Source organism: Mytilus californianus, unplaced genomic scaffold (genome assembly GCF_021869535.1).
Source record: "Mytilus californianus isolate M0D057914Y unplaced genomic scaffold, xbMytCali1.0.p SCAF_3, whole genome shotgun sequence".
Lineage (NCBI taxonomy): Eukaryota > Metazoa > Mollusca > Bivalvia > Mytilida > Mytilidae > Mytilus > Mytilus californianus.
Genome location: NW_026262679.1, coordinates 20906340 through 20929482, shown reverse-complemented (window position 1 = coordinate 20929482; position 23143 = coordinate 20906340). Strand labels below are relative to the sequence as shown.

At 31.7% G+C, this 23143-nt stretch overlaps 1 protein-coding gene across 1 annotated transcript in view; it reads right to left on the bottom strand.

Annotated features, from left to right (window-relative positions):
- Positions 1 to 9562: 9562 nt before the first annotated feature.
- The window catches only part of LOC127733413 (uncharacterized), a 32421-nt gene continuing 18840 nt past the window's right edge, over positions 9563 to 23143 (bottom strand). The window contains exon 3 of the mRNA XM_052242778.1: positions 9563 to 9570. Within this exon, the coding sequence (XP_052098738.1) occupies positions 9563 to 9570 (8 nt within the window). The remainder of the gene's footprint in view (positions 9571 to 23143) is intronic.

Here is a 23143-nt window from a genome sequence, read left to right as displayed (position 1 = left end):
TTTTAAGGAAAAGTGTTGAAATTATAAAAAAGTGAGAAAAAAATGAATGCATTAATGTTCGTCCTTATTTAAATAATTACGAGTTTTTTTAATGGACATTTGCGCTTTAATTTTTAGGATATTTGTGCTTCTTAAAAAAGGACATCTGTGCTTTTTCAATAGGACATTTGGGCTTTATCAACATAACATAAAAAAACACAAAACATTCATATATTTATATACAGTTAAAAGCATCAACCTTTCCCCATCATGCTTGTGTCAGATGAAAACGACAACCCTCCAAGAGGGTGGATGGGAGTAAATTCCTTATAACAACCGTGACTCTTTCTTAAAGTCAAAAGGTACAGTAGGTGGTTTAAAAATAAAATTTCGGTCTTCACAATTTGAAACAAGCTTAGATAAACTATGATGGTACATTTCTTCGGACTATTCATGCAACAGAATTGACTCCAGAGGAATATTTCAAATTTAAAATTCCCTTATTAGAAAGCTTATTGAAGAATTTCGGTCAAAATTTAAATATTCCATCCATAAAATTTTCGTTTTCTCTATTGTTTACCCAGAAGCGTATACTATATTTTTTATAATATGTCTGGTTTACCAGAATAATTTTTATCCGATTTTGTCGTTTGTTCGCAAGAATATGTGAACATCTTTCCATGACTTTGGTAAATTTTCTAAAAATTACAGGTAAACTATTTTAAGTAAATAGCAAAAATGTCTTGTCAATTTTGTACAGGTGTATCAAAGTTTGAAGCGCAAATGTCCAATGTATTTGAAGCGCAAATGTCCTTTAGTGTTACATGTAAAAAAAAAAAGCGCAAACGTCCTGCGTCCGAATGGTCACGCCTTGTCTTTCACGATCGATATATTGCGTTGCCCGGTCTTTCACGATCAATTTTGATGAAAAATCAACAAAATTCAATGTTTTCAAAACAAAATGAACCGTTTCATGAACCAAGGGGAACAAAACCTTTTATTTTTCTGTACTATCTGACACCCCAAAGATTCAGTTTCAAATATATCATTATATATTGGAATGCGACCATTTTAGGTACAAAACGGGTTTTTTTAATGAATCTAATAGACTTGTGTTGCGCCTTTTGGGTTTCCTCATAAAGTACTGCATATTTTCTTTATCTGATTGCACAGTATTATTGAGCAAGTTGAATTATTTTGATAGACATATTTTTTTTTCGGATTTGTTCCGTTTTGAAAATACAGCAGATTTTTCATAGATTTGGAAGTAGAATTACACTTAATTACATTCACGATCTGATACCAGATCTTTCACGATCCGATCGCAATGCTTGACCACCGTTAGGTATTCTTTCACGATCATTTTTCTCGATATACCGAATGACAGCCGTGATTTTCATGAATAGTCTTAATTAAGTAAAATGTTTCAACTCAATATTCAACATTCTTAATGTTTATTTGGTTAACTATGCTCTATATAAGAATGCAACAACAATTTAACCAATTACGGGTTGAACTTAACGCTGAAATGCACTTGATGAAAATAGTATGCTTGTTTATTTGATAACTGTCTGAAATCAGTCTTGGTTATGAATAATAAAGTCATCTCGAGCTCTCTGAAGCCAATTATTAATTGATAAATCCGGAAAAAAATATATTACTTCCATAGGCTTATCATGCGGTTTTGGAATACTAGTAAACTTCGTCAGATACGCTTGTGACAAAAACCAAACTTATAAAACGTATAAATGCATAAAACCAAAACCGGGCATAAAACAAACGTCAAAAATGTAATAAACATGTGATACGATTGCAAATGTGACAACTCACCTGTGTCCAGATGACATAAGTTTGAGTAACTATAGGTCAACGTAAGACCTTCGATAATGAGCAAAACCCTAACCCGCCATCAGTGGTACCGATCCTATCGTAGTAAGAAACATTTCATATTTTCGCGAATGATTTCCAAGTAACATTTGTAATATAATTACATACACAATGAAGGTGGTGTACTATAAACTGCCAGTTGACGACAAGTTATTGCTGAGAAAACGTAACATAGTCGGTAATAAGATTCCAATCTGTAAAACTTTTGTTTAAAACTCAAAAGTATTTTTATCACTAAGTAGCATTTAGTGAAAAAATAACTTTTGTTGTAGAAAAAACAGGACATACCTACGATGTCAGAAGCCTGTCTCCAGATTCTTAGCACAGCACGTGATATCAACTGAAATGTGCTGCTTGCTTGGTTTTAATACTAAACTATTATTATGTAATCTTTTTAAAACATGTTATCATGTCACACGTTTTTTCTACTTTTACATTAGTTTTCATGCATTTTTAAACTTTATTTGATTTTTTTTAAATTGAGATTGTAACATATTTTGATAAATGCTGGTTATGTACTTTTCAATGCATTAATCTAATAATTGATATATATATAATAAGTTATAAGTGACATAACAGTTTGTAGGTGGAAAGAACATAACTTTTGAGAGAAGAAAGCAGAAAAAATATGAAAGGTCAACTAATGCTTTTTGAAAAGGGAAGTTTCTATATTCTATGAGAAATTTAAACAAGCTACTCAACTGGTCGATTAAGTGTTTTATTATATTTGTCACATAATTCGAAAAGAGGGATAGCATAGGCGGCGATGGTGAGGTAAACTATTTGTATAACTCATTATATGTCAGGTGGTAGAAGACTTTGATGCTTCATACAGATGTGATGTGTTACAAAGGTTCCGTCTCTTTTATGTCCTTGACCTCATTTTCATTGTTCAGCGACTGCTTAAAAATCTGTATTGTGTTTTTTTTTTTTTTTTGTCATATGAAATCTCACGTATTATAAGCATTGAGATAACTTTAAAGCTGAGGATTCACCTGACCGCGACCTAATTTCATGATTCAATGATCAATGTTAAGTTTTCGTAGTCAAGTCAGCATCTCAGATATTATAAGAAGTAGGTCAACTATATAAGGTGTATGGAACGATTATAAGGTGTGCATGTCTGTCTGGCAGAGTTCCTCTGACCTTGGCCTAATTTAAAAAGTTCATTGGTCAATGTTAAATGTTCGTGTTTAAGTGCTTTTCTCAGATATTATAACTAATAGGTCAACTATCTTTGACCTGGCAAGGTTTATCTGACCTCGACTAAATTTTCATGGTTCATCGGTTAATGGTATGTTTAATGGTTACGTTCGTTTCTCAGATACTATAAGCAATAGCTTAACTATATTTGGTGTATGAAATGTTTACAATGAGTTCATGACATGTATGTGTATTTGGCAGAATTCATTTGACCTTGACATAATGTTCATGGATCATTGGTCAAAGTTTAGTTTTCTTGGTTCTCAGATACTTTAAGCAATATTTTATTTATTTTGGTGTATGGAATAATTGTTATAGATATAAGAAGATGTGGTATGAGTGCCGATGAGACAACTCTCCATCCAAGTCAAAATTTATAAAAGTAAACCATTATGCTTACATATCTGGTTCATCTGATCTTTACCCCATATAATTGGATCATTGATAATGTAAATCTTATGCAATAGTTGTTGTATAACAGTTTTTCTGTAAGACTTTTACATGTAACATAAATTGAATCGGTAATCATGCGAGACATTTTAGTGTGTGCACTGTTGTTTTTATTTCTGACGAGTTGCAATATTTATAATAATATTATTATTGTCTGCTCTGTGTATTGCGTAACCCATTAACTGGTAACTTTCAGCTGCTACTAAATCGTCAATTGGAAATTGCCTCTGGAATAAATAATTTCTCCCTGACTTTCAAGAGGTTGAAAATTGTAATTGTACTTAAACCTTAAACTCTACGTACTACCACCTCAGTCATTCGTTTATTTTTTTGTATTAAATCGGGTTCAATTAGATATTCTTGGGTGGCTATATATAGTTTTTCCATGGCGGTAAAACACGATAAAATCAAGATCGGCTATAATATATTTCAAAAGACAATGCAGTTCTATAATGCATTTTAAAAAGTCGTTTCTGTACTTTATGGATTAATTTTTATTCTGAGTATATTCTTTTGCTCATCTTCCTTTTGAATCAAAAGTTCTTTTTGATTTAATTGTTAATATTTTACTATATAACGGAAAATTTAATTTTTATTGATTATAATTATAATTTTGTAAATTTAAACTTTAGTTAATTTGCTACTCAGACTTTATAAAACGTCAACAGTATTATAGCATTGAAATGAGAAACCAGGGTTATGTCAAAGAACGACTCGTCCTTTTTCTAAAAAAAATGTTCATCGGAAGATACCAGTACCTTGTTGATAAATATTCCGGATCAACTTCAAATATAATACATGATGGTCTTGAAGTATAGATTCTATGTACTGACGTTATTTATCATCTTAGTTGCATGTCTTTGTATATTTTAAACCTTTACTGTTTAGTCCATTTTTGGTTATATTCTTTTGGCGTATTTATACATCCCGCCATTGTGTTGTTGTGCTATGGTATTTTTTGTTATTCTTGTCTTTCACTCTTGTTTATGTGCCTTGTCCATTTTGGTTTTTTTCTTTGTTGAATAGTTGTTTGTTTTTATAGTGATAAAGATTATAACACAATGTTGACTGCTGTTCCCCAAGTTTTAACATTATTATCTATTATGTCTGTTTGTTTTGCCCATTCATTGTTGTCAATTTAAAGGAATTTTATGCGACTGTCATACAAATAAGAGGTTTAGCTAGCTATAAAACCAAGTCAGGAATACTTATGACAGTTGTTTTCGTTTGTTTGATGTGTTTGAGCTTTTGTGTTTGCCATTTGATAAGGGACTTCCCGTTTGGAATTTTCGGTATTTTTTGTTATTTTACTATCCTGATTTACAACTTTTCATCAATCCATATAAAAAAATATGACAAGTCCGCTTCTTACGTTAATTCTATTCCAGACACCTCAAATAACAAGAGACACGCATATTAAACTCGGTTGAAAAGCGTTGCTCGGTCTGTAATTAGAAACAGTTTTTTTTTCATAAAACAAATGTTTACGCTATATATGATAATTTTGTAAACAAACTATATGCCATATAAATCTAATTTTCCATTATACATGAAATTATTTGGCCCTGTATCAGTGGCTTATGGTCAAATACTTTATCTAAAGATCAACTGATATAAATATATTATATTATTATATATTAATATTTTATTAGTTCATAAGGAATAAAACCAATTCATCAGTATTTTATAGTATTGTATTTCTAGCCTACAGGTTCCTTAACATTACCTTATCTGTGTAACTGCGATTAAATTGGTAAAATTGTATGCTTTTCATTCTTAAAAGACGTACTTAAGGGACATCAATATCCATTAGTTCAGCTCTTTTAACATTTAGATTTACCAGTTAATAGAGGTCAAAACTACTCTCTAGATTAAAAGAGAGGCGAAGGATACCAAAAGGGACATTCAAACTCATAGGTCGAAGATAAACTGATAACATTCAGGTTTGTTTTATATATCGTGTACGAGTTATGTTTTTTAATGAACAAAGTTGTTTTGACAAGTTTTCAACTATAAAAAGGTTTAACATTTTGGCCATTTTTTTATTTAGCATACCGTACTCTGTCTTTCAAAGCTGACTAGCTGGGGAAGCTTCATATAAAATTAACGACAAAAGAGAGGATATCTCGTTTCTATTGTTAGTTTTCCTATTTTTGACGGTGATGTTCCTTTGGTCCCTTCTTACGGTGCTTAATTTGACAGATCGTTCGCTATGTTCGTCTTAGTGACGTTTTTGATGGATGTAATATATGTAACTGGGATTTCGTTACCATCATATATAAAATTCAAGAGTCTATTCTAAATTCAGGTAATTATATGGCCTTCCAAATACCGTTTCGATCCCTAAAATCACTGAAGAGACATTTATTGTCGAAATCCGGATCTGGTGTACAAATATTTGCACCTCATGTTTGTGGTATAACATCTTTGCCGCGTGTTAATTGTTTGCTGTTTAGTATTTAATTAATATTAAGATCCATTTTGTTACATCTTGTGATCAATTTATTTGGCAATCGCCAATGGCAGTCAGCAGGGTTTAAGAACATCAGTTGTTCGACCTGTTAGTCAAATGCGTTTTGTTAAAATATACTTTTTCACTTTTTTGGTCTTTTGGAAAATGTTGTTTGTGCTGTATTTAGACTCTTCTACAACGAAATTTATTTTACATGCTCACGTATAAAAATTGCGGTTTTTATCCAACGCAATCATAGGTTTGAACGTAGTTTTCAATTTAGAATTGTTTATATTTTTTCGTTTGGGCTTGTATCATATTTTCCCTCCGGTTTATATGATCCGTTCATCCTATTTTGACTCTTTAAAATTCAAGAGTCTATCCTAAATTGAGGTAAATTATATAGCCTTCCAAATACCGTTTCGATCCCTAACATCACTGAAGAGACATTTATTGTCGAAATCCGGATCTGGTGTACAAATATTTGCACCTCATGTTTGTGGTATAACATCTTTGCCGCGTGTTAATTGTTTGCTGTTTAGTATTTAATTAATATTAAGATCCATTTTGTTACATCTTGTGATCAATTTATTTGGCAATCGCCACTGGCAGTCAGCAGGGTTTAAGAACATCAGTTGTTCGACCTGTTAGTCAAATGCGTTTTGTTAAAATATACTTTTTCACTTTTTTGGTCTTTTGGAAACTGTTGTTTGTGCTGTATTTAGACCCTTCTACAACGAAATTTATTTTACATGCACGCGTATAAAAATTGCGGTTTTTATCCAACGCAATCATAGGTTTGAACGTAGTTTTCAATTTAGACTTGTTTATATTTTTTCGTTTGGGCTTGTATCATATTTTCCCTCCGGTTTATATGATCCGTTCATCCTATTTTGACTCTTTAAAATTCAAGAGTCTATCCTAAATTCAGGTAAATAATATGGCCTTCCAAATACCGTTTCGATCCTTAACATCACTGAAAAGACATTTATTGTCGAAATCCGGATCTGGTGTACAAATATTTGCACCTCATGTTTGTGGTATAACATCTTTGCCGCGTGTTTATTGTTTGCTGTTTAGTATTTAATTAATATTAAGATCCATTTTGTTACATCTTGTGATCAATTTATTTGGCAATCGCTAATGGCAGTCAGCAGGGTTTAAGAACATCAGTTGTTCGACCTGTTAGTCAAATGCGTTTTGTTAAAATATACTTTTTCACTTTTTTGGTCTTTTGGAAAATGTTGTTTGTGCTGTATTTAGACCCTTCTACAACGAAATTTATTTTACATGCACACGTATAAAAATTGCGGTTTTTATCCAACGCAATCTTAGGTTTGAACGTAGTTTTCAATTTAGACTTGTATATAATATATATATATATATATATATATATATATAAACAAGTCTAAATTGAAAACAACGTTCAAACCTATGATTGCGTTGTATAAAAACCGCAATTTTAGTCTAAATTGAAAACAACGTTCAAACCTATGATTGCGTTGGATAAAAACCGCAATTTTTATACGTGTGCATGCAAAACAAATTTCTTGGTAGAGGGGTCTAAATACAGCACAAACAACATTTTCCAAAAGACCAAATGAGTGAAAAAGTATATTTTAACAAAACGCATTTGACTAGCAGGTCGAACAACTGATGTTCTTAAACCCTGCTGACTGCCATTGGCGATTGCGAAAATAAACGGATCACAAGATGTAACAAAATAGATCTTATTATTAATTTATTACCAAACAGAAAACAATAAACTTGCGGAAAAGATGGTATACCGCAAATATGCGGTGCAAAAATTTGTACACCATATCCGGATTTCGACAATTAATGTCTCTTCAGTGATGTTAGGGATCGAAACGGTATTTGGAAGGCCATATAATTTACCTCAATTTAGGATAGACTCTTAAATTTTGAAAGAGTCAAAATAGGATGAACGGATCATATAAACCCGAAGGCAAATATAATACAAGCCCAAACGAAAAAATATAAACAAGTCTAAATTGAAAACAACGTTCAAACCTATGATTGCGTTGGATAAAAACCGCAATTTTTATACGTGTGCATGCAAAACAAATGTCTTGGTAGAGGGGTCTAAATACAGCACAAACAACATTTTTCAAAAGACCAAATGAGTGAAAAAGTATATTTTAACAAAACGCATTTGACTAGCAGGTCGAACAACTGATGTTCTTAAACCCTGCTGACTGCCAGTGGCGATTGCCAAATAAACGGATCACAAGATGTAATAAAATAGATCTTATTATTAATTTATTACCAAACAGAAAACAATAAACTTGCGGAAAAGATGGTATACCGCAAACATGCGGTGCAAAAATTGTATATATATATATATATGATGCACAGACAACATATTTATTTTGTAATTTAGCAATATTCTGTAATTCTGACTAATTTGGGTATATATTATGTTTCATTTTCATGTTACAACATCATATAATGTTTCATTTTCATGTTACAACACCATGTTTCATTTTCATGTTACAACATCATAACATTCGGGAGGTGTACACAATTATGTATTAAATATGTATCTGCATGTTGGTTATTCCGTTGTAGGTGGAATGTTCGTGTGTAAGTTTAACTGAATCTTTAACTAGTTAATTGCAGCTGGTACCCAGACTCTAAAACACGTCACCAGTGTCTGGGCAGAAACTTGATGAACCAGAGTAATGTCAAAGAACGTCTCGTCCTTTTTAAAAAAAAATCATCGGAAGATACCAAGACCTTGTTGACTAGGGACTCTCATCACCGAATTTGTTCTTACCATGAGCAACAAGACGGATGACTCCAGTTAGACAGGATCTGCTTTACCTTCCCACCTGAGATGGTGGGGTTAGTGGTGATCAGTTTTCCGTTTAGTGTTTAATGATTTTTTTTTGTCATTTCGTCGTCTTTCATTTTTTTGGCATGACGTTGTCAGTTTCGCTTGACTAAAAATTTGAATATCACCTTGATATTTTTGGCATCTATCTTAAATTACAGTGAGAAATAGCAGTTACAATTTCCATTGTAAAATAATCCACAATTAAGATCGTCCGCAGTTCCGTTTCCATATTGTAAAACGGAAACAACCGAAGTTCGGTTATGAACATGTTCACTTTTAAATCTAATTATAACTCTGTTACATATGACCGTACACGTACAGAAAATCCTCAGACAATTAGTTAGATAGTGAATGTATGATTTGCAACGGTTTCAAAAACTTTTTTACATAACTTGATATGAAATTTGCTTTTTATACAATGATGACTTTCGTGTCCGTTTGATTCCGATAAATTTATTCCAATTTTGTAAACAGTTTGTTTGGTATCTTGTACCTATTACTCTTAGTCATTTTCAGCACTCATGACTGTTAATGTTAGTAATGTATAATCCTTCCATTTGGGTGATGCGCCTTGTAACTGTCAGACTGCCATCTTGTTATTGCCTGTATAATATATGCAACTCAAAAAGCACAGAAAAGTGAACAACATAATAATATCCAGAACACCCATAGCAGTTTATGTCGTATACTAATATGGTTACAAAGTCAACATGATACCGTTACGTACTTCTCTGTCATGTGGCTATCAAGAGATGAAATAAAAATAACAATTACAAATGTGTATCAACCGAAGTGCTCTACTGAATTTACCTTTATCAGGAGCGCTCATACCCCCAAAACTGAAAGCCGAGGATAAACTACTACTTAAGCACGTGAAGAGCTATGAGATCAAAAGAGACCTAAAATAATATTCAAATCAGTCTAAGGTCAACTTTGCTTGAGAGAGTTTAAACCTTAATTCTTTAGCTCACCTGGCCCAAAGGGCCAAGAGAGCTTTTCTAATCACTTGGCGTCTGTCGTCGTCGTCCGTTACTTTTACAAAAAAAAATCTTCTCCTCTGAAACTACTAAGCCAAATTTAAACAACCTTGGCCACACTCATCATTAGGGTATCTAGTTTAAAAAATGTGTCCGATGACCCCGCCTGCCAACCAAGATGGCCGACATGGCTGAAAATAGAACATAGGGGTAAAATGCAGTTCTTGGCTTATATCTCTGAAACTAAAGCATTAAGAGCAAATCTGACGAGATAAAAATGTTTATCAGGTTAAGATCTATCGGTCCTAAAATTTTCAGATGAATCAGACCAGACAACCTGTTGTTAGGTTGCTGTCCCTGAATTAGTATTTTTAAGGAAATTTTGCAGTGTTTGATTATTATAGATAGAGATAAACTGTAAACAGCAATAATGTTAAGCTAAGTAAGATCTACAAATACGTTAACATGACCAAAATTGTCAATTGACCCCTTAAGGAGTTATTGCCCTTTATAGTCAATTTTTAACAATTTTTCGTAAATTTTTGTAATCTTTTACAAAATTCTTCTCTTCTGAAACTACTCGGCCAAATTTTACTAAACTTGGCCACAATCATCACTAGGGTATCTAGTTTAAAATGATGACTTTCGTGTCCGTTGGATTCTGGTTAATGTATTCCAATTTTGTAAGCAGTTTGTTTGGTATCTTGTACCTATTACTCTTAGTCATTTTCAGCACTCATGACTGTTAATGTTAGTAATGTATAACAAAACTGATCGGCCAAATTTTATCAAACTTGGGCACAATCATTACTAGGGTATCAAGTTTAAAAAGTATGTCCGATGACCCCGCCCACCAATCAAGATGGCCAACATGGCTAAATTAGTACATAGGGGTTAAATGCAGTTTTTAGCTTATATCTCTGAAACTACATTTATAGCAAATTTGACATGGGTTAAAATGTTTATCAGGTTAAGATCTATCTGTCCTAAAATTTTCAGACGAATCAGACAACCTGTTGTTGGGTTGCTGCCCCTGAATTAGAAATTTTGCAATTTTTTTTAATTATCTTGAATATAATTATAGATAGAGATAAACTGTAAACAGCAATAATGTTCAGCAAAGTAAGATCTACAAATAAGGCAACATGACCAATATGGTCAATTGACCCCATTAGGAGTTATTGTCCTTTAAAGTCAAATGTAACAATTATTCGTAAATTTTTGTAATCTTTTACAAAAATCTTCTCTCCTGAAACAACTGAGACAAATTTAACCAAACTTGGCCACAATCATCTCTAATGTATCTAGTTTTAAAAATGTGTCCGATGACCCTGCCTGTCAACCAACATAGAACTTAGGGGAAAATGCAGTTTTTGACTTATATCTCTGAAACTAAAGTAAATGTATAACGGTTGCATTATTTCATGCATCAATTGTAAATAAAAATATCAGGTGAGCGACAAAGGCTCCTTGGAGCCTCTAGTTTTATAAAGTTCCAATTTAGAACGACGGATGCCATATGAGGAGACGGTCTACTTACCCTTCCGGAGCACATGATATCACCTCTGGTTTATACTGGAAATAAGGAAAAGTTTGAATGGTCAAAAAATAAGTTCTTAAATCTTCTCTGGGTACTCCGTAGCCAACAACCTGGTACCTTTAGCCTTTCAGCATTCTACTGAAAAAGGACCTGATAATTTTCTCCTTCACTTTCAAGAACGAGGATGGGTAATTGCCCTCCCACTCTTAGTTCTTCCACCTAAATCTTTCATTTAAATTGAACTAAATCGGGTTCAATCAGCTTTTTTTTTAATTTCAGCAAGTGAATAGCAAGTAATTACAAACAGCTTCTTTATAAATACTAAATGATAGCCTAAATACCAAAAAAGGCGGCATAATAGTTTGTCGTTATTGGTTGCAATACTTAACAATACTTTGCAATTACTTGTTATTCACTTGCTGAAAATCCAGTAGAGTTGATTTGACTGGTTTAGTGAAGAACAAAGACAATCAAAATCGGCTATTATACATCTCAAAAGACAACACACTTTTGTTATTCATTTTAATCATTCATTTCTCTACTTTGTTCTCTTAATTCTTTTGTTTTTCGTTTTTCTTCCTCCTAAATGTTTTGCACATGCCCAGATTTCCTTTGATTCACGAGTTCTTTTAATTTCAATTGCTTAAATTTCAAACCATTACTGTAAATTAAAAGTCTGTTGCATCATACCTAAGTTTTTAAATTTAAATAAAGTACAATACTTTTTGGAAACATCAAATAACTTGGGACAGGCGTATTAAACCAGGTTTAAAAGGTTGCTCAATTTGTATTGAGATATTTGTTTTTATGTTTTTAGATGGTTCATATTTTGATTTAACGTGAAAACAGTTTGCCCTGTTTCAAATGTAGCTATTGGTCAAATACTTTATGGAATGATCAGCTGATATCAATACATTGTATTAATATATATCAATATTTCATAAGTTCGCAATGAATACCATAAAGTATTTTATGCCAACGGGTTCCTATATATTTCTTCATCTGTGAAACTATGCTTGAATTGCGGAAAGTTTATGCTTTTTATATTTAAAGACGTCGTTAGCCGTTATTTCAACTCTTTCATAATTAAAACTTATCAGTCCATAGTGGACAAAACAAGTGGAGAGATTAACTCTCAGATTTGTTTTAATAACGTGTATGGATTCTATGTTCTAATGAACAAATCTTTTAATATTTCTTTCCAATTTTTCAAACTATTCTAATGTGTAGAACTAAAAAGTTAATATTTTGGAAGGTTCGTTCTTTTGCCTACCTTACTCTAAATTTGCATTGTAACGTTGACTATTTATACAGCAATTGTCGACAAAAGAGACGGGTTTTTCGTTCCTTTTTGTTATCAATCCGATTTGAATACAGACAATGTTCACGCTTCGCTAATAAATTTTTAAACGCTCAATTCTTTTTCTTTTTTTTTTTTAATTGGTCTGAAAGACCGTTTGAGATCTCCCTTGTTTGTCGTAACGATACATACCTTCAAAAATTTGTAGTAATGAATTTCATTGGCTGTTGTATAAAATTTCCAGGACAGAAAGTAGTTTTAAAGAGCAGTCGCCAGATCTTTTAGAGAAGCTTGGACACTGGATCTGTATTTTAATTAGATTGTTTTGCTTTTTTTTTCTTTTTGACGGTGCTTTTTTTTAACCTTTCTTTCAGTGTGTTGATTTCAAAACTAGTTTGTTATGTCCGTGGCTTTAGTGACGTTTTAGATATCAGTGAATGTTATGTATGTATAACTGGTAAATTATCAAGTCAATGATTTCTTTTTAGTTTTGAAGTTTGGCTGAACATTTAAAGATTTTATTAGATATGCAACATCACTTAATTTTTTAAAGTGATGTTTATTTAAAGAGCTCGTTAATTTGAAAACAATCCATGTGAACACGTTAATTCTCTGAATAAACTTATTCTTAAAGGTTATCATTTTGAAAACGTTTAAAAAACTTTGAATATTGTTTTTATCGGTACTTACATTGATTTTGTTTTGGATGAATTAAAACATAGCAAAATATGCCTTGCTGTACTTATATTGTGACATTGCACAAGGGCATGCTTTTGTCAGACTATTTATGACACTAAATCCGTTACATGTGTCCTGATTGGCTACTTTTATTGGGACAAAAAGATTAATTCAGTAGTTCTTATTTGATTTGAACCAACTTTCAGTTACTGCGATCACTCTTAGATCGATACCTTGTGTCTTTTGTCATTATGTTTATTGCGTTTAACTCATGTCGAACTGATGAGTTTAACCTTTTTTTTATTTATTTGTAACGTTTGTATTTATATTGTGCTATTACACCATCGTCCCATGTTAGGGGCCTGTAATTCAGTGTTTTTCGTTAGTTGCTGTCTGTTAGATCTGTTTTTCGTCCAATGGTTTGTTAGAAGTTGTTGCACAAGGACATGCTTTTATCAGACTATTTATGAAGGCATTACACTAAATCCGTTACATGTGGTCTGATTGGCTACTTTTATTGGAAAAAAAAGATTAATTCAGTAGTTGTAATCTGAATTGAACTAACTATCAGTTACTGTGATCACTCTTAGATCGGTACCTTGTGTCTTTTGTTATTATATTTATTGATTTTGCTTGGTGTCGAACTGATGAGTTAAACCTTTTTTTAACTTATTTGTAAAGTTTGTATTTATATTGTGCTGTTACACCACCGTCTCATGTTAGGGGCCTGTATTTCAATATTTTTCGTTGGTTGCGGTCTGTTAAATGTTTTTTGTTAATTGGTTTGTTAGAAGTTGTTGGTATTCTTGTTTGAATTGTTTCACATTTTGTCATGTCGGGAGCCTTTATAGATGATTATACAGTATTGGTTTTGTTTATTGATGAAGGCCTACTGTGAACCATAGTTGATTACATCCTCGTCATTTCAACTATGTGTATTATATTTTATAGATTTATATTTAAATCAACTATAGAAATATAATTATAAAAAGCATCAGATAAACCATCAATGGAAAATTTTAATATCAAAGGCGAGATTATATACCTTATGTAATTGTAGCAATTTATTTCTGATTTTTAAGTATTTATAGTAAACCAGGAATTGCAAAACGAAGTAAAAATAAATTCAGAATTATAGTGTCCATTACTGTGTAATTTATATATAATAAACTGCTTTTAATTTGAAATTGCTACAGTATATATTTGTATCCAGTTAGGGGTGAATTGCTGTTATTCCACTGTTTCAAGATAGGACATGACTGAGTAAACAACAACTAGATTTTCAATGTCATCTTTTGTACTTGACTGTCGAAAATTTAATTAAACTGACAACCCATTTATTATCTCTTGAAATAGATACACACCCATCTATAGTTGCTTACTTCCATATTATTTAGTCTCTGTTAAGTAGTTTTCTGATTGGCAGTCTTACCACATTTCCTTTATTTTTTACAGATTCTGAAACCGTTTTTTTTATAGTACTTTATTTAGGTTGTGGTATTGAACGCTATGTTATGATGATGATATTGATGTCAAATCGAATAAACCTTTTCAAATGAAGTTACTAAGTACTAACAACTCAGTATTTTCCACATAATTGTTTATTATTATATTGTATTATCTACATACAGAGTTGATAAAAACAAAATGTGGAAATATTTCAGTATTATCTTGCTGTTTGGTCAGAATACTTCTGGAGAAATGCTCATTAACTCATGGATAGAGAATCTGCTCGAACATTATTATAGTACATATGGGACTCATGACTTTTCCGAATGATACTCTTAATGACAATGAATTTTCTCCAATCATTTGTGGAGTATACTCTTGTAGTAAAAATTGTATTAAGGAGGCAAACTGTTGTCCAGAAGTCATGCTTAATCAACCAAAAAGAAGTTGCTTAGATTTATCACGCAACAATGCAAAATGTCAGGTTAACAACACGCAATCGTTTTAAAACCGTGAACGAATGTCCTCCTTATTCTCCTGCTGATATCCACATGAAGTGTACAAAGAATAGAGACGTCACGGAGAGAATTATAGTAATCCCTATGACGTCCCTTAACACCCACTTGACGTATGACAATATTTACTGTGCCCAGTGTAACAATTATGGTCAAAATTTGGAATCATGGTATCTTGATTTTCAATGCGAAATTAAAATTGACTCCAAGTCAGGAGCCTGTAATTCAGAGGTTATCATTTGTAACTGTGTTACATATTTGTTTTTCGTTCATTTTTTGTACATTAATTAGGTCGTTAGTTTTCTCGTTTGAATGTTTATACATTTGCCATTACGGGGCCTTTTATAACTGACTATGCGGTATGGGCTTTGCTCATTGTTGAAGGACGTACGGTGACCTATAGTTGTTAATCTCTGTGTCATTTGGTCTCTTGTGAATAGTTGTTTCTTTGGCAATCATACTACATCTTCTTTTTTATGTTCAACATTCTTAGCTCAGTTAATGAAATAGCTACACTTGCTTTTCACAACAACTGCACAATAATAACTACCCCTGTGAATAACCGCGATTCTTTCATCGAATCCTTTGAAGATGATCCAAAAGGTGTGATATCTGAATGTAAACAGACTGGTACTTGGTTGAAAGCAGATACTGCCGTACGTCACGCATGTCAATTAGTAGATCAACCGTTTGGAATGTTTAAAAACGTATTCTGTTATATTTGGAATCCCCACATTGGTCACAAAAAAGATATAACGTCATGTCCATCGAACAATCACAATATCAGTCTCTTTCACAGGAATCATTACGGTATTATTGCAGTATTTTTGAACCTGTTTCAAAAGACGAAATGAAATGCGTCAGTAAGACACAACTTATACGTGAATGCAGTGAAACTATGTTCACAACTAACATGTTCCTTTGTTTGAAAACAGCTTGTGTGTCAATAGAAGATAGTTATAATATTTTTTGTTACATATGCAACTTGGGATTTGTATTTATGGAACCATTTGTATTTAAAGACCAATACTTTCTTTTGTTATTTAATATTAAAGATAAAATATGCTCTAACGTTACACAATATAACTGGAACATCCAAAAAATATATTGTCAACTTTGTTACAACAAAAGTTAAATAACTTCGTCAGGTGGTAGTGTCAATGTTATTGTTGTCATCATATGATCAACCGACAGGTAGCTCATTATCAGTTGTACAAGTCAACAGATCTTTGATTTTTCATTGGTGAGTACAATTCAATCTTTCACAGGCGCATCAAACGGTTTTAAGTTTTTTTTTAGAATTTTATCATATAATAGAAGTGTTTATGAAACAAAGAAGTGATAACTTTCTTAAACATAAAAAACCTTAAATGGTTAAATTGGTTGGGTCTAGTGATGGAGAAATTATTTCTGTTATATTTAGAAACAATGGAAAAAATAAAAATTGAAAAAAGGTAAAAAAAACATTGTTACAAAACCTACTATTGAATTGTGGGTAGTTTGTGAATTATTTTATTGTACCAAAATTTAAGTTGTATTGCCCTAAAGAAGTGTTTACCTGAAATGTTTTGAGCGTTCTGCTCAGATCTTTCTGATTTTGTTAGACTGTGATTTATTATTGGAATTTTCAAAGTTAGTTGTCTAGAGCGATCTTGATAAAGGTTATTTCAAAAATACAGTTATGCCTTATGCGAATCAATAAAATATCTTTTGTTCAATAAAAGACAAATGAACAAATCAAAATGAACAAATGTAAAAAATGCCATTTCTGCAAATAATAAAATAATATAAAATAGCCAAAGTGAATACCATAAAACAACTTACAAGTTTGCATTTCCCTTTAACACGTGTTATCAAATGACATTGGTTGGGATACAGATAAAATATCTACTACGAAAGAAGTTTGACTGTAGCAAGTATTTAAAGGGAAAATTCGCGATTTTTTACTTATCATCTTATTAAGTTCATAATACCATAAAAAACATATTCACCAAGTTTTATCTGGATATGAAAACTAATAAAGAAGCAAATTGGGAATTATTAATTTTATTTATTCGAACTTCCGGACTTCTGTGACGTAGTTTAAGTCTTTTTGCATGCCGGGAGTGGAATTAATCTCATTTAAGTCTCGTTCGTTAATCATCTAATAACGCGATTTAAAGCGCATCGACGACTTTTGGCGTAGCTATTAACCAACTAATAATTAAGAAAGTAAAGTGATCATCCGTGCAACTTTTAAAAATGAAATGTACGATTTATATTTTAAGGATTTCTGATATGATTATAGTCATTATAGTAATAAAAGTAAATCATACAATAGAATATTTTTATGAATTTTTTTTCCGACGGATATTTTCAATAAACATATTTAATTGATAGTGTATTAAAAATGCATGTTTGTATTCTCACCTTTTACTTCAGTCTAGCAAACATTTTCCGCTAGTACCGTGTAAATACAATGTGTATTGTACTGTGACACTTAGTGACTACCTGTTGAATGCGTGGTTAAATTCAAGGTATTTAACGGTTTGCATTCTGTAATTCTAATCTTTTGATCTTCACTCAGTGAATTTTAGCCGTCACGAATCACCGTTCCAGGTGTGAACATCATTTCGTATGAATGATAAACGGGAGTGTTTTGAGACGGAAAATAAAAAAAGAAATATAATTATTTTGAGGGAGTAATTAATATGGTGGCACAATAACTGGATAGCCGTGGTATATTTTTATATTTTCCGTAAGCTCAGTTTAAAATGAATTATGACTGCTGAATATTTTTGTAACAATGAAATACTGAATTAATTTAATTGAATAAATAATAATGGCATTCTAAACACGAGTGTATGAACTAAAAATTGTACTATTTTAAATTAGAATCGGTAACCTTGAATATTTGAAATAGATAATTACCAATTGCAATTATATAATTTGGTCCGTCCAAAGCGATCTTTATTTACATATTCAGGAATTAATGTCCTTATCAAAATATTTTAAATCTCACAACGTATAAATACTTCAGCCATTTGAAGAAAGATAATTAAAAAGTCGACAGGAAATTTAAGGTCAACTTTGTCTTATTGGAATGAGATCGAATAATTAAGAACAAAAATTATTTTCCGGTTTGAAAAACATAAAAAAAAAAATGATAAAAGAGAAATGTGGGTTTGAGACAGAAAAAAATAATTATTTGGGGAGGAATATGGTGGCAAAATACCTGAATCACCGTTATATATATTTTTTATATTTTGCGTTAGCTCAGTTTTTAAACAGATGGGTGGGTACTTTGTTGTAACATCGGAATTCTGAATAACTTTCAATGAAATAATTTTATAAATAAAAATAGCCCACGAAAACGAGCGTATAAACCAAAAACTGTGGTATTTTGAATTATCATCGGTAACCTTGAATATTTAAATGTGCAGAGAAAATTATCAGTTACATTAATATAGTTTGGTCCGTCCAAAGCGATCTACATTTACCTAATCGGGAATGTCCTTATTAAAATATTCTACATCTCACAACAAATACTTTAGCTATTTGACCAACGATGTTTAAAAAGTTTTTACAGAATCAATCTAACGTCAACTTGCCTTTATTGAATGGAGACAGACCGGCGGAATCAATGTTCAATGTGCTTTATATCTTGTACCTTTGTAAGACTTATCATTCATTCATAAACCATGTCTATACCGCAGACATATATATACATATGATTATATGTCTGTCTTAACTGACAAGAATACTCCTGGTTTTACACTAGTAATTTGTTGGGGCCCTTTATAGCTTAATTGCTGTTCGGTGTGAGCCAAGGCTCCGTGTTGAAGACCGTACTTTGACCTATAATGGTTTACTTTTATAAATTGTGACTTGGATGGAGAGTTGTCTCATTTGCACTCATACCACATCTTCTTATATCTATAAGCAGTATTATCTTTAAATTTCTGTGATTTAATACCAAGAAAGAAAAAAATCCCGAAATTAATTTGATACTTTGATACTCAATATTTTTCCTGGAAAATATTCACATCCTCATTCGGTCTGAAAATAAGATAAGAAACTGGTATACAGAACATGCAGAAGTGTGAATGTCATAAAACCTTGTTATATCAGAAACCATTATAAATGTGAACCTGTATACGTAAGACCTCATGGGACGATGTACCTAACCACATACAGGTAATATACAAGTAGCTCTGTTATACCCGGAAATGTCAAGGTTAATCACTACCGATACAGAATGTACCAATGCAAAGTAAATTCTGATGATTGTGAAGCATGACCATTCATGATTTTAGAGGAGTATTAGGTGGGGGATTGTCGGAACGATTTAAATTCTGACTAGATTTTTTCTCAATTTAAATCACTGAACTAAAAAAAAAAGAAAGGAGAAAACAACGTCCAAGAACAGAATTCTTCTTGTAAATTCATAAATACAACGTTCTTATTTTGTAACTTTCGATAGACTTGACCTCCGTTATTTCGATCATAATGACAATTGTACGTGAAATCCTATAGTTGGTGAGACTTTTTTTTTACCAGATATGCGACTTTTCGTATTTATATTTTCTCTTATATTACTCTTATTTAATATTTTATGCATAAGTGCAATAGTGGGAATGGTTAATTCCCTCACAAGCTAACGTAATAAATTAATCAACCCTCAAGCTGATCAGACGTTAATACAACTACTATCAGTCTATCCGGAGTGAAGTTTCTTTATTTCTTCAAATAAACTTTTGGGGATCATTAGTGTACGTCCAGTGGCATATATATTACATGCATGTCGGAACAGGAAAATTGGCATAAGGTTCTATTAGAACCATGTTCACATTAATATACATTATACCCAACAATTGTGATGATGACGAATTTCTTCAACTGTTCGAGAACAATCTAATTGAAATATAAATCTGTGATTTTACTATGTCCATAACTTCGATGAACCAAAGCAAGTTAGATATCGACCTGTATTTAAATCAAATTGGTTCTAGATGTTCTTTCTTATATTCAATATACAATTTTAAATTGCGACTATCTATAGTTCCGTAACTTTCTATCTAGGCGTATAAACCAATGATCGACAAGTGCGTATTTTTTAAATCAATAGTTTTTCATGTTTCAAAATGTCCATCATTATTGACAACGAGTATATACTTACATTTTCCCCAATTTACCCTTGGAAAAATATGTAAATAGATTTTTATTTTATCAAATCTTTTTTTGGAATTATTTAGATTTTCATAAATATCATTCTTTACACTAGAAATGTTATTTATAAATAAGCGTATGAGTTTAGTAATGACTAGTATATCACTATCGGACACGCAAGACAAAGATGTATATTAAACCTGATAGTTTTAAAATGGAAAGTTACAAGTTATCGGCCGTGTACACTAATCAATACCCTCAGAAGTGAAGCGATGCATGAACATGCTTAATGTAATTGTGTAATAAGAGTTTTAAACCCGACAGGAAATCGCTTGAATACCTGGACGTGTCACTTCACAATACCTCAGGGAATAATTCCTTTAGCCATGCTGGTGATCAGATAAGAGAAGGTCCGAATTTATTTAAATAAGTTTATTACATAAAAGAATTATGAACAAATTAGATTTTCGAAAACGATTTTACACGGAACACTTATTTATGACTTTGAACTTTGACTTTTTAACTAATTCCCATATAAATTTCTTGTTTCAAATACTTCGTAAAGAAAAAACAGTTTTAAAACGACAGACCATAGTTATTTAAAAAAAATAATTACATTTTCCGTATCAAGTTAGTTAGTCGGATAAATGCGACTACGTTAGGTTACTGCTGGTTTTGGTCCTTTGTGGTTTATAGATATATCGGGGTTTCTAAACCGAGAAGATGTCAAAATGGCCGCACGCAGAGAATTGATACTCTAAATTTAAAATCGATGGTGATCTCTTATCTAGCAGAATAAAACTTTAATATTTATGAATTTGTGCTTTTTTATACAGAATGGACATAATATCAATTTTTTATTTTTTTGCGAAGTTTCCCTTTAACCATTACTTTTGCTATTAATATTGAAGTTTATATTTATCTAATGATACTAGTATATTTTATATTCATATATTAGTTGCAAATGTATTCACATTCATTTTAGTTTTTATTTTTTTAATTCTATGTTTAATGTTCCCAAACTAAAGAAGGTAAATAAACAAATCGTTTCAGACGCATGAAATTTATAAAGTGTTGTTTTCAGTTTTTTACAGCACAGGGTCGATACCGCTGGCGATGGACTATCAGCCCTCGACGGTATCATCAGCTCATTAGTCAATACGTCGGTATTTAATACACATCTTTTATTTCTTAAATTATCCGTTTAATAATTTTATGATCATTCACAAACTAAGGTTTTAACTCCCTGAGCCCATGTTGACCGTAGATGGATTCGGCTACTATTTTTATGTCCTGTTTTGGTAATTTTAACATCATTTTCTGGATACTTGTACTTCTATTTTTGTACTTCTGGAGTAGTATCAAGACATTACATTGATTTAAATTTGCTTCACCTGATGAATTTAACCGTAGCCCTTAATAAAAGTGGTCTTATTATGACGGTAAAATATAAAAGTGATGCGGAGGCCTATGATGTACCTTCATTGGTTGACAATATAGCGGTTGCAAACTTGTGTACGTATCCAAGCATGAATTAAATACGTGGTCCAGACCCACTTGCTATGTATAACCGTGTAAACGAACTACTACTGCGTACTCAGATTGAATTTACCACACACGAATATGAGAAGCAAAGAAATCTTGTGATTAAGCTTCAAAACAGTGGCCATCTCTTAGGAAGCAATGACTATCTTACTGTTAAAATGATCTTATTCGAGTGTGTTCTGATAGGAATCTTCAGCTCATTTCCGAACTGCCAAATGTGAATATAAAACTTCCTATGTTTGTTATCAGGGACATTTGTTATTTTATTTTACTTATTTGTTTAATTTTCACATTTATAACATACATTTTAATTAAAAGTCTGAGAACAGTTACAGGTTAAAATAACATGACATTAGTGTTATGTATGATTTTGAACTACTTTCTCTTCCAAGTTCGACTGTACCGTTTAGAAAGTGTGTATTTATGTCAGCTGATTGGTGTCCTTCAACATTATTTCATTTTAACTATATTTACATCAGTTAAGGTGGCTGGGGTGTCTTCCTCCATCTTGAATTTTGAAGTAGCAGATAACAATTGGTCTAGATCTTTAATGAAATTTGCAAATGTTGAGAGTAGTAGGCAATTCATGTGTTAGACTTTTTATGTTAATATTGAAAAGTATGTGTTTTATCATATTTACGGCTGTTTTTTTCTAAAAAAAAAACACATTATTTTTGTTTGATTCAATTTTTTTCAACTTTGCCACATAAGGGGAGATAACTCAGATAGTAGGGGAGATAACTCAGATAAAGAAATTTTGGTAATAGAAAGTGTTGTGAATTTACCTATTTTAATATGTAGCAAGAAAACAAGTCCGGTGAACCCATTTTTTTCTTTTTCTTATCTGAAAGCATATTGTGAGAGCTATCTTCTCACATTTTATCTTAAAATTCTATGGTGTAGTTTTCTTTTTATCACAATGCATAATCTATACAAAATCTGACAATTTTGCACAACCTGGTGACCCATACTTTTTATTATATTTTAAAAAAAAGCTTGATAAAAACAACATTTTGATAAATTATTAAAAAATTCTATGGATTTTAATTAAGACCCCCTATCCACCTTAATGTGTTCCCATTTCATGTTTATAGGGTTTTCACCACAAATTTTTCAACCACAGCAAACTCAAATATTCATGTTTTGTTGAAATACAAGACTTA